The sequence below is a fragment of the Pseudophryne corroboree genome, chromosome 1, assembly GCF_028390025.1.
Source record: "Pseudophryne corroboree isolate aPseCor3 chromosome 1, aPseCor3.hap2, whole genome shotgun sequence".
NCBI classification, from domain to species: domain Eukaryota; kingdom Metazoa; phylum Chordata; class Amphibia; order Anura; family Myobatrachidae; genus Pseudophryne; species Pseudophryne corroboree.
This window is the reverse complement of record NC_086444.1, coordinates 1,029,174,772-1,029,187,962: the sequence shown is the minus strand read 5'-3', so window position 1 is coordinate 1,029,187,962 and position 13,191 is coordinate 1,029,174,772. Positions and strand designations below refer to the sequence as shown.

Genomic DNA, 13,191 nt, shown 5'->3' with positions numbered 1-13,191 from the left:
AAGAAGGACTTGGTACCCGGAACTTCAAGAGATGCTCACGGACGAACCGTGGCCTCTACCTCTAAGAAAGGACCTGCTACTGCAGGGGCCTTGTCTGTTCCAAGACTTACCGCGGCTGCGTTTGACGGCATGGCGGTTGAACGCCGGATCCTGAGGGAAAAAGGCATTCCAGAAGAAGTCATCCCTACTCTGGTCAAAGCCAGGAAGGACGTAACCGCAAAACATTATCACCGCATTTGGCGTAAATATGTTGCGTGGTGTGAGGCCAAGAAGGCCCCTACAGAGGAATTTCAACTGGGTCGTTTCCTTCATTTCCTGCAAACAGGACTGTCTATGGGCCTAAAATTAGGGTCCATTAAGGTTAAAATTTCGGCCCTGTCGATTTTCTTCCAGAAAGAACTGGCTTCAGTACCTGAAGTTCAGACATTTGTAAAAGGGGTGCTGCACATACAGCCTCCTTTTGTGCCTCCAGTGGCACCTTGGGATCTCAATGTTGTGTTGAGTTTTCTAAAGTCACATTGGTTTGAACCACTTTCCACTGTGGACTTAAAATATCTCACATGGAAGGTGTCGATGCTGTTAGCCTTGGCTTCAGCCAGGCGTGTGTCAGAATTGGCGGCTTTATCATATAAAAGCCCTTACTTAATTTTTCATTCTGACAGGGCGGAATTGAGGACTCGTCCTCAATTTCTACCTAAGGTGGTTTCTGCATTTCACATGAACCAACCTATTGTGGTACCTGCGGCTACCAGGGACTTAGAGGACTCTAAGTTGCTTGACGTTGTCAGGGCCTTGAAAATATATGTTTCCAGGACGGCTGGAGTCAGAAAATCTGACTCGCTGTTTATCCTGTATGCACCCAACAAGCTGGGTGCTCCTGCTTCAAAGCAGACGATTGCTCGTTGGATTTGTAGTACAATTCAGCTTGCACATTCTGTGGCAGGATTGCCACAGCCAAAATCAGTAAAAGCCCATTCCACAAGGAAAGTGGGCTCATCTTGGGCGGCTGCCCGAGGGGTCTCGGCTTTACAACTTTGCCGAGCAGCTACTTGGTCAGGGGCAAACACGTTTGCTAAATTCTACAAATTTGATACCCTGGCTGAGGAGGACCTGGAGTTCTCTCATTCGGTGCTGCAGAGTCATCCGCACTCTCCCGCCCGTTTGGGAGCTTTGGTATAATCCCCATGGTCCTTACGGAGTCCCAGCATCCACTAGGACGTCAGAGAAAATAAGATTTTACTTACCGATAAATCTATTTCTCGTAGTCCGTAGTGGATGCTGGGCGCCCATCCCTAGTGCGGATTGTCTGCAATACTTGTATATAGTTATTGTTACAAAAATTCGGGTTATTATTGTTGTGAGCCTTCTTTTCAGAGGCTCCTTTGCGTTTATCATACTGTTAACTGGGTTCAGATCACGAGTTATACGGTGTGATTGGTGTGGCTGGTATGAGTCTTTCCCGGGATTCAATATCCTTCCTTATTATGTACGCTCGTCCGGGCACAGTATCCTAACTGAGGCTTGGAGGAGGGTCATAGGGGGAGGAGCCAGTGCACACCACCTGATCCTTAAGCTTTTATTTTGTGCCCTGTCTCCTGCGGAGCCGCTATTCCCCATGGTCCTTACGGAGTCCCAGCATCCACTACGGACTACGAGAAATAGATTTATCGGTAAGTAAAATCTCATTTTTCTTATTTATGTGTTTTTCTCTCTCACCTAGATCCCCAGTTATCAAACGGAGCATTATAAACAAGTTACAAGAGCAAGTGGAGGCCAATCTTGGTACAGCAATGACTTACACCTTATTTGAGTTTGCCAAAGACAGTAAGGAAGAGCTAATGGAAAATCACCAGCCATTCAGCAACTCTATAGTAAGTGTATGACTCTTGGCCCTTTTTATTATGTTGGCTATAGCCAAGAGGACACAAGCCTGGATTACAGTATACAGTGTATACAGTGCATCCGGAAAGTATCCACAGTGCTTCTCTTTTTCCACATTTTGTTAATGTTACAGCATTCTGCCAAACTGGAATAAATTAATTTCTGCAGCAGGATACATTGGTTTCCACAGGAAAACATTGGGGTGTAGAGTGGATCTTGATCCAGAGGCACCAACAGGCTAAAGCTTTAGGCTGTCCCAGGATGCAATGGGGCCTCCTCTATAACTCCCCCCCTCCAGGCACTGAGAGATCAGTTTGGAGTTGGTGCCTGCAGCAGCAGGTCACCTAACAGGAGGGCTGCACTGGTAAGCCCTGAAAAAGCTTCTAAGAAGATTTCTTTTCTGGGCTGCCAGCGCTGTATGTCAGGGTGACACTTCAGCGCTGTAGCTCCATCACCTCCCAAGCGGTGTTGCATACTCTCGCGGCTCAGTTCCCGGGTACTTGCAGCGGAGACGCTCCGGCTTAGGCACACGGACGCAGACACTCTCGACACTGTCACCGAGCAGGGACCCAACTAGACCACCGGGGCGTCTGAGTACAGGTCGGGGTGTACTAACACACCATTTAATTAGACTCACAGTACCCAGGGTGGAAGTCCAGCATAGGGGAGGTGGTGCTTGACCTGTAGCCCCTCCCCCAGCCCAGGGCGCCATCTCTGAGCAGATTTTCCAGCCCTGGAGCTGCCTCACACTCTCCCTCACTCCCTGACTGAGACGCTGGGCACCATCTTCTGAGCATAGCTACGGCTGGTCTCCGGTACTGCAGGACAAAGTCTCCTTTGTAAAGCTGCTTGTATACAGCGCTGTGACTTTACAAACACTCGAGTATTCTACATGTCTTTATACAGACAGCGTTAGTTAAGAAAGAGTGTACCTGTTACAGGATATATTGTACAAGTATTCTGATATATACCTCCGGTCTAGGACCACGCTGTTTTATTTAGATAGATAGATATTGTAGTCCAGTGCAGCCTTATTGTTATAATAACTGCTGCATTGCCTATGACTGTGTGTGCCTGTATCTGCTGTGAGGTATCACTCTGTGTTTCCCAGATATATCTGTCACTATATTCTGTACCATAAGAGGGGTCATTCCGAGTTGTTCGCTCGGTAAAAATCTTCGCATCGCAGCGATTTTCCGCTTAATGCGCATGCACAATGTCCGCACTGAGACTGCGCCAAGTAAATTTGCTATGCACTTAGGAATTTTACTCACGGCATTTTCATCGTTCTGGCGATCGTAATGTGATTGACAGGAAATGGGTGTTACTGTGCGGAAACAGGCCGTTTTATGGGCGTGTGGGGAAAAACGCTACCGTTTCCGGAAAAAACGCAGGAGTGGCCGGAGAAACGGGGGAGTGTCTGGGCGAACGCTGGGTGTGTTTGTGACGTCAAACCAGGAACGACAAGCAGTGAAATGATCGCAGATGCCGAGTAAGTCTGGAGCTACTCAGAAACTGCTACGAGGTGTGTAATCGCAATATTGCGAATACTTCGTTCGCAATTTTAAGATGCTAAGATTCACTCCCAGTAGGCGGCGGCTTAGCATGAGCAAATCTGCTAAAATCCACTTGCGAGCGAACAACTCGGAATGACCCCCTAAGTGCGCCTGGGTCCGCTAATATAGTGCGTCACAGTATTTATCCAATACGCATATACTACTGTGTACTCAGTCACATAATACTGTATTTATTTGCAGGTATTGTACTTAGTCTGACTTTATCGTACTAAGTCGCTCTGTTGTTGCATTCTTACATAATGTCTAACAGAAAGGGCAGTAAATCAGTGGAAGCTCCTGCATATTACCAGAAGGGGAAGTTTTGTATGATGGTCTGTGTACTATGTGTCATACACCTCCTAGTCAGTCCGCAGCTCCCGCTCCTACTCCATAGCCACCCTGGGCTGCGTTATGCCCCCTATCGGACCGCATGTGCCACTACAGCCACATTGTCCCTATGGTTAATCTGCCTTGGGCAGAAAATTAATCATACCTACTGCAACAATTAAACCAGTCCTTGTTTAGACAGAAATCCAATCCAGGTCACTCTCGTGTCTATTCGTCATCTAAGCGGGCTCCACATACCTCTCTGATGTTTCATCTGAAGAGGAGGGGGAGCATACGGTCCTGTCAGACACTGAATCTGGTGTTACTGGTACGGATTCTCTCTTGCAGATTCATGTCCCTGCCTTAGTGGTTGCTATTAAACAAATCTCTGATGATGAGGATTCCACTACTGTGGCAAAGAAAACTGATATGTTTAAATGGCAGAAGGTGGTTAAAGTTCTGTTACCCCATTCTGACCATTTAGTGGACATCAGACGGGAACCCTGGTTTAGACCAGTGAAGAAATTCCCTCTGCCTAAACAGGCCTTGGCTCGCTATCCTCTCCCTGCAGTTATGTAGCAAGTGGGAAAATTCACCGCCGGTGGATGCTCACGTCACCCGACTAGTGGTATTGTCCACTCTGCTTGTCACTACTGTCACCTCACTGAAGGAACCGACTGATAAGCGTGTGAAGGGATGCCTGAAGTCTATTTACTCCCTTACAGGAGCTGTGCATAGGCCCACCATTGCTGCCACTTGGGCTGCAAAAGGTATTGAAGTGTGGGTTCAGGCATTAGAGGAAGAGCTGCCTAAGGATATTTCTGACAGTGCCAGACAATACCTGTCTCACATTACCACTGGCACCTATTACAGTCAGGAGGCGTCCTCTGGGGCGGGTGTGTTGGCAGCCAAGGCATCGATTACGTCTGTCCTGGCTCACTGCATTCTGTGGTTGAGATCATGGAAAGTGGACCAAGACTCCAAAAAGACCTTGGAGGTATTCCTCTTCACTGGGGACATTTTGTTTGGGGAAGACCTGAATAAAATTGTGTCTGAGTTAGCAGCTGCTAAGACTGCTTTTCTCCCAAATACTAATTCTTCTGCGCAGAAGGCAAAAGGTACCACTTTTCGTTCCTTTCGGCCCCAAGGGAAAGCAAAAGGTCAGGCATACCCAAGACATTCTCGTGCTCCCAAAGCCCAAGGCCAAACACTCCTGGGCAGCCCGTCGGCCTGCTTCTAAATAAGACAAGCCTGCTGCATGACTGGACAGGCCTCCCCTTGAGGGACCGCAGGGTGGGCGGCCAACTTCTACAGTTCGCCCAGGTCTGGTTAAAGACCACTTCAGACGCATGGGTGCTGGAAGTTGTCTCTCACGGGTATGCTGTCTCTTTCAAGAGACGTCTCCCCCTCCAGTTTTGCACCTCGGTTCTACCTTCAGATCCGTTAAAGGCGCAAACTTTGCAAACAATTGTCAGTTCTCTCCTGAGTACAGGAGTGGTTGTGCCGGTACCCCAGTCCCAGAGAGGCAGAGGTTATTACTCGACCCTGTTTCCAGTTCCAAAACCAAATGGGTCATTCTGGCCTATACTCAACCTCAAATCCCTGAACAAGTTTGTGAGAGTGTCCAGGTTTCGTATGGAAACACTGCACTCAATTGTACTGGCTATGGAACCCAGAGATTATATGGTATCTCTGGATATACAGGATGCATATACCTATTGCCATGTCCCACCAGCAGTTTCTGCGGTTTGCTATTGGCAACCTACATTATCAATTCCAGACTCTACCATTTGGACTGGCCACGGCTCCTCAGATCTTCACCAAGGTCATGGCCGTGATGAAGGCCTATCACCATCGCCAGGGGATCAGAATCCTGCCGTATGTGGACGACCTGCTGATTCAGGCAAATTCCCACGATGTCCTCCTCAGTCATCTGCAATTGATGGTAAACTTCCTGCGAGCCCACGGGTGGCTTATCAATTGGAAAAAATTCTCGCTGGTCCCAGCTCAGAGCATGGTGCACCTGGGGGCACTTCTGCACACACACAGTCAACGGCTGTTTCTGCCTGCAGAAAAGGTCCTGAAGCTTCAGCACAGTATAAGATGCTTCCTTTGTCGCCACAGAGTATCGATACACTCGGCAATGCAAGTACTTGGCCTGATGGTGTCGGCATTCGACATGGTAGAGTAGGCTCAGATTAATTCCCGCCCACTACAGAGGTTAATCCTCTCCAAATGGGATGGCCAACCTCATGGGATCAGATCTCAGATGATCACTTTAATAATAATAATAATAATAATAATTTTATTTATATAGCGCTCTTTCTCCAATAGGACTCAAGGCGCTTAACAGATACATAGCATAATATAGTACAGAAAATAATGAAGTACATTTTCATAAAATACAGAAGCATGAAGATACTAAAAGGGACATTATGGAAATGCTTTAGTAAACAGAAAAGTCTTGAGTCTACTTTTGAAGGATTCTATAGTTGGGGCCTCTCGCACTGAGCGGGGAAGTGAGTTCCATAGAGTCGGAGCCGCATGACTAAAAGCTCGACCCCCAGATGAATTACGGTAGATTCTAGGTACTGCTAAAAGTCCTTCATCTACAGATCGCAGTAATCGAGTGGGGCAGTATGGGGTCAGAAGCTGTTTCAGGTACCTTGGGCCTTGGTCATGTAATGCTTTGAAACTCAGTAAGCCAATCTTGAAGATGATTCGCCATCTTACAGGCAGCCAGTGAAGGGAGTAGAGGATGGGTGTTATGTGGCTGGAACGGGGCTGGTTGGTTAATAGCCTGGCAGCTGTGTTTTGCACCAGCTGTAAGCGTTGCAATTCTTTTGCTGGTAGACCAAGGTAGAGGGCATTACAGTAGTCTAAACGAGATGATACAAATGCATGTATGACTTTTGGCATGTCATCTGAGGGAATTAAGTGCTTGATTCTGGCTATGTTCCTCAGGTGAAAGAATGAGGATTTGATTGTGGCTGATATCTGATGTTTAAGTGTCAAGCCACCATCCAGGACAACGCCAAGATTACGCACACGATCACTGGTCTGTAATTCTGAGTCCCCCAGTGTAAGTCCAGTTGGTTGGCTATGCTGCAGTCTTGTCCTTTGATGTTGCGGTCGTATCAAAAGGACCTCTGTTTTATCCGGGTTCAGTCGCAGCCAACTGGCGCTCATCCACTCCTGTAGTTCAGCTAGACAGCCATTTAGGGTTGCTATTGGGTTATCAGTGCCCGGAGCAAAGGACAAGTACAGTTGTGTATCATCTGCATAGCAGTGGTAGACCAGGCCATGGCGCCTGATTATTTCGCCCAATGGGAGCATGTATACTGCAAAAAGCATGGGGGATAGTATAGAACCTTGTGGGACACCACATGGCAATGGCACTGGTGGTGATGAGTATAATCCAGATGATACTCTCTGTGACCTGCCTGTGAGAAATGATTTGAACCAGCTTAGGACTGTGCCATCCAGACCACAGAAATGTATCAGTCGCTCAATCAGAAGCCCATGGTCCACGGTATCAAATGCTGCCGAGAGATCCAGAAGGATTAATATTGAACAGTCACCTCTGTCTTTTGCCATCAGAAGATCATTTAACACACACACCAGGGCTGTTTCAGTGCTATGTCTTCTCCTGAATCCTGATTGAAATGGATCATAAATATCATGGGTTGTCAGGCGGGTTTCCAGTTGATTTGCAACGACTTTCTCAATAACCTTTCCTAGGAAAGGAAGGTTTGATACCGGTCTGTAGTTGGTCATGCAGTCGGGATCTAAATTAGGTTTTTTAAGAAGCGGTCTAACAATTGCTTCCTTTAGGGGTCCAGGAAAAATGCCTGTCTGCAAAGAGCATTGAACAATTTTTGTAAAGACAGGACCAATTATATCCATACAACCTATTAGAAGCTTGGTTGAGGCTGGGTCCAGATCACAGGTGGTGGGACGCAAAATTCGAGCAATTTCAGCAGTGTCCTTTACATCCACTGGGTCAAAGCTGGTCCATGAAGGCAGGTAGCCTATATTGGCAGGCTTTGTAGTTTGGCACTCCTTTGATGGCACTGTGGAGATTCCAGCCCGGATGGTGGATATTTTATCTGCAAAGAAGTTTGCAAACTCGTTGCATCTTGCCTGGGAGAGGGTCTCATCAGTCTGCAGGCATGCTGGCTTGCAAAGCATCTCCACTGTGCGGAAAAGCTGAGCTGGCCTATTGTTTGCTGCTGTGATCTCATTTGACAGGAACTGTGCCTTCTTACGAGTGATTGTCGATTTGATATTCTTCGTTATGCTTTATTAGTTTTATTTTGTCATCCACTAGGTTAGTCTTCCTCCATCGTCTTTCCAGTCTACGCCCCCTTTTCTTGAGCTCACTAACACTGTTGTCGAACCATGGAGCTTGACGTTGTGGTTTACGAGGTCTAAAACGCACAGGGGCGATAACATCAATTGCAGCCATAACATCCCTATTATAATAACGGACTAGGGAACAGGGATCTTCACAGGCACCCAGTATAGCAGCGAGATCCAGATTTGCTGCAAGAGCCTGGGGAGTCATACCCCTCCTTGGACGATACCTGGTCAACTCCACGGTGGTTCGTCTGTCGCTGACCTGGTGGCTACAGGACCAGCGATTAACCACTTCACTGACAATTCTGCCGAAAACCGCTCCGAAATTGTCGTTTTTTTTTTTTTTTAAATGAGTGAATTAGGTGAAGAACATGACTTTAACCGTATCCCAAATAATTTTAGCTAAAAAAAAATAAAAAGTTTTGTAAATGGGTTTCAAACATCGAAACATCGATCGGGAACATTGCGACCATCGGAACACCGCGACTATCGCGGCTTTCATTTTGAAAGCCGGGACAGCCTGCAGGTATAAAGGGGAGGTCTGGGGGTGGCTTGGGAGGGTTAATTTACTCTCCCCAGCGGCTACCATTGTCTGCAGCCGCTGGAGGGGGGGTGATCCTGCCGTGCTTACCGATCGGCAGCACGGCAGACACAGGGGGAGAGTGCAGGGAGGCAGAGGGACCTTCCGGTCCCTCTGACAGCAGCAGCGGAGGGAAGTTTATCTTCACTGCCGCCGCTAACACTCCCTATATGACTGGTCGCATCCTATGCGACCAGGTCAGATAGAGCACTTGCAGGCATGGTCGCATCTGATGCGACCATGCCAGGCAAGTGGTTAAGCAAGGGACGTCCCTTCTGGATCCCCGACTGGGTCCTGCTGACAACGGACGCCAGTCTGAGGGGATGAGGTGTGGTGTCGGAGCAACACCCGTTTCAGGGTCGCTGGACCAAGGAGGAATCACTCCTTCCAATAAACATTCTGGAGTTGAGGGCGGTGTTCAATGCATTATCTCTCGCCCTGCCTCTGGTACAGAACAGGCCTGTTCAAGTACGGTCAGGCTGCACCACTACGGTGGCATACATAAACCATTAAGACGGCACTCAAAGCCGCATGGCAATGATGGCAGTGTCAAAAATCCTTTGTTGGGAGGAACACCATCTGCCAGCCATTTCGGCAGTGTCCATTCCGGGCGTCCTAAACTGGGAAGCGGACTTCCTCTGTCGCCAGGACATGCACGCCGGAGAGTGGAGTCTTCATCCGGTGGACAGATGGAGCCTACCGGATGTAGACCTCATGGCGTCTCGACACAATCACAAGGTTCCGGTCTTTGGCTCAAGGACCAGGGATCCTCAAGCAGAGTTTGTGGATGCACTGGTGGTTCAATGGAACTTTTGGCTGCCCTACGTGTTCCCTCCAGTGTCACTTCTGCCCAGGGTACTACGGGAGTTCAAACAAGTAGGAGGAATACTGCTTCTAGTCGCTACAGCGTGGCCTCGAAGACATTGGTTCTTAGACCTGCAGAGTCTGTCGACAGAGAATCCCCTTCTACTTCCTCAGCGCCCGGACCTTCTTGTACAGGGGCCTTGTCTCTACCCAGACCTGGCCAGATTGGCTTTGACGGCATTGGAGCATCACTCCTGAGGGCAAAAAGTTTTTCCGAGGCGGTTATTCAGACTATGTTGAAAGCCCGCAAACCGGCATCTACCCGGATATAATACAGGGTCTGGAATTCTTACTTCACCTGGTGTGCTGATAAGAAATATGATTCATATTGAGTCAGAACGTCTAGAATCCTGGCTTTTCTGCAACAAAACCTTGACCTAGGTCTTCGTCTGGCCTCCCTCAAGGTTCTCACATCTGCCTTGTCGGGATGGTTTCAAAGAATAATTGCATCTATACCTGATGTTCATACTTTCACTTAGGGTGTTCTTCAGATTCAGCCTCCCTATGTTCCTCCTGTGGCTCCATGGGATTTATCTGTTGTGCTGAACGTGCTGCAAGAGTCTCCATTTGAACTTCTTGAGACAGTGGACCTCAAATGGCTCACTGCCAAGGTCCTATTCTTGCTTTATTGTCTCTGCAAGAAGGGTGTCAGGCTTAGGCGCTTTGTCCTGTCGTCCACCCTTTCTGATTTTTCACATTGACCGGGCAGTTCTACGAACTCGACCGGGTTTTTTACCTAAGGAGGTGTCATCTTTTCACCTTAGCCAAAAGATTGTAGTTCTGGCCTTTTATCTCTTCAGATTTGTCATCCAAAGAGGAGTCTTTGGATGTGGTAAAGGCTCTCCATGTGTATGTGGAGAGGATTGCCTCTATCAGGAGGTCAGATAACCTTTTTGTCTTGTTTGGTTTGGACTGCAAATAAGCAAACCTTGGCCAAATGGATTAGAATGGTGATTGCACAAGTTTATGCACAGGCTGGTCTCCCAGCTCCTGCTGCTATTAAAGCCCATTCTACTCGGTCTGTTGGACCTTCTTGGGCGGCCTGCCATGGTGCGTCTGCAAAGCAATTGCGCAAGGCGGCTACGTGGTCCTTAGTGAACACGTTTATTAGGTTCTATGCGTTTGATACTTCCCTGTCCCAGGATGCTTCCTTTGGACGCCGGGTTCTTATACCCACTCAGGCACGTCCCCTTCCTTGAGGAACTGCTTTAGGACATCCCCGATGTTTGTTTTCCTGTGGAACACAATGTACCCTGCTGCAGAAAAGGGGAGTTATGGTAGACTTAACATTGTTATCACTTTCTGCGAGGTACATTAGTTCCACAGGGCGCCCACCCTGACTCGCCTAGCTTCTATGGGTTTGTATGGCATTAGCTGCTGGTACCTTCTCCTGTCGTGAGAATGTGGTTCTATGTGACTAACATCAACCTTTTCTCTTGCCTGCTCCTGCATTGGACTGGTTAAAGAAACCGAGCTCTCAGTGCCTTGAGGTGGGGTTATAGTAGAGGCCCCATTGCATCCTGGAAAGGCCTAAAGCTTTAGCCTGTTGGTGACTCTGGATCAAGATCCACTCTACACTCCAATGTTTTCCTGTGGAACCAATGTACCTTTCAGGAAGAGTGTTAACCATGGTAAGTCTACCATAACACTCCTACACACAATACCCCATAATGACATGAAAAAAGTTTTATTTTTGAGAGTTTTGCAAATATATTAAAAATAAAAAAACTAAGAAATCACATGTAAATAAGTGTTCACAGCCTTTTTCATGAAGCTCAAAATTGAGGTCAGGTGCATCCTGTTTCCACTGATCATCCTTAAGATGTTCCTACAGCTTAATTGCAGTCCGCCTGTGGTAAATTCAGTTTATTGGACATGATTTGGAAAGACACACCTGTCTATATAAGGTTCCACACGTGACAGTGCATGTCTGAGCACAAACCAAGCATGAAGTCAAAGGAATTGTCTGTAGACCTTCGAGACAGGATTGTCTCGAAGCACAAATCTGGGGAAGGGTACAGAAAATATCTGCTGCTTTGAAGGTCCCAATGAGCACAGTGGCCTTAATCATCCGTAATTTGAAGAAGTTCAGAGTCACCAGGACTCTTCATAGAGCTGACCAGCCGTCTAAACTGAGCGATCGGGGGAGAAGGGCTCTAGTCAGGGAGGTGACCAAGAACCCGATAGTCACTCTGTCAGATCTACAGCATTCTTCTGTAAAAAGAGGAGAACCTTCCAGAAGGACAACCATCTCTGTAGCAATCCACCAATCAGGCCTGTACGGTAGAGTGGCCAGACGGAAGCCACTCTTAGTAAAAAGCACATGGTAGCTCCTCTGGAGTTTGCCAAAATGCACCTGAAGGACTCTCCGACCATGAGAAACAAAATTCTTTGGTCTGATGAGACAAAGATTGAACTCTTTGGCGTGAATGCCAGGCGTCATGTTTGGAGGAAACCAGGCACCGCTCATCACCAGGCCAATACCATCCCTACAGTGAAGCATGGTGGTGGCAGCATCATGCTGTGGGATGGTTTTCAGCGGCAGGAACTGGGAGACTAGTCAGGATAGAGGGAAAGATGAATGCAGCAATGTACAGAGACATCCTGGATGAAAACCTGCTCTTGACCTCAGACTGGGGCAACTGTTCATCTTTTAGCAGGACAACGACCCTAAGCACACAGCCAAGATATCAAAGGAGTGGCTTCAGGACAACTCTGTGAATGTCCTTGAGTGGCCCAGCCAGAGCCCATACTTGAATCCGAGTGAACATCTCTGGAGAGATGTGAAAATGGTTGTGCACCGATGCTTCTCATCCAACCTGATGGAGCTTGAGAGGTGCTGCAAAGGTGATGGGCGAAATTGCACAAAGATAGGTGTGCCAAGCTTGTGGCATCATATTCAAAAAGACTTGAGGCTGTAATTGCTGCCAAAGGTGCATCAACAAAGTATTGAGCAAAGGCTGTGAATATTTATGTACATGTGATTTCTTAGTTTTTTATTTTTAATAAATTTGCAAAAATCTCAAACTATTTTCACGTTGTCATTATGGGGTATTGCGTGTAGAATATTGATTGAAAATATGAATTTATTCCATTTTGGAATAAGGCTGTGACATAACAAAATGTGGAAAAAGTGAAGCACTGTGAATGCTTTCTGGATGCACTGTATGTTCTGTGTGATGGGACTGTAACTGATCTGTTATAAATGAGATTATGGGGGTATATTCAATACCTGTTGGAAAGACGGCAGTCTCCTACAGGTTTAGGTCGGAAGGGGTTCCGACCTATTCAATGCCGGGCCATTTTTTCCGACAAGTCGGGAATTCCCAACTTGTCGGAAACCACGTGGATTGTCTGATTAGCCGCGGATCGACGTGTTCCGCAGCCAAATCCGACAGATTTTGGCCCTGGTTCTCATGGTTCTGACAATGTCAATCCGAGTCCTTTTTAAAAAAAAAAAATTTTTTAAAGTCGGATTGACATTTTCAGAACCGGGGAGATGAGACGGGGGAGCTGGGACGCGGCGAGCATGTGACGGGGACCATGTGAGGAGAGTAGCAGGGACGGGTGAGTAGTGGCAGCAACACGGACGGACTCCTTACAGTACAAATACCCTTCCTTATG

General features: G+C 47.5%; 1 protein-coding gene across 1 annotated transcript in view; it reads left to right on the top strand.

Annotated features, from left to right (window-relative positions):
* RWDD4 (RWD domain containing 4) overlaps positions 1 to 13,191 on the top strand; it is a 125,901-nt gene that overhangs the window by 62,183 nt on the left and 50,527 nt on the right. Inside the window, exon 4 of the mRNA XM_063920703.1 lies at positions 1,721 to 1,871. Coding sequence (XP_063776773.1) covers positions 1,721 to 1,871 — 151 coding nt within the window. The remainder of the gene's footprint in view (positions 1 to 1,720; positions 1,872 to 13,191) is intronic.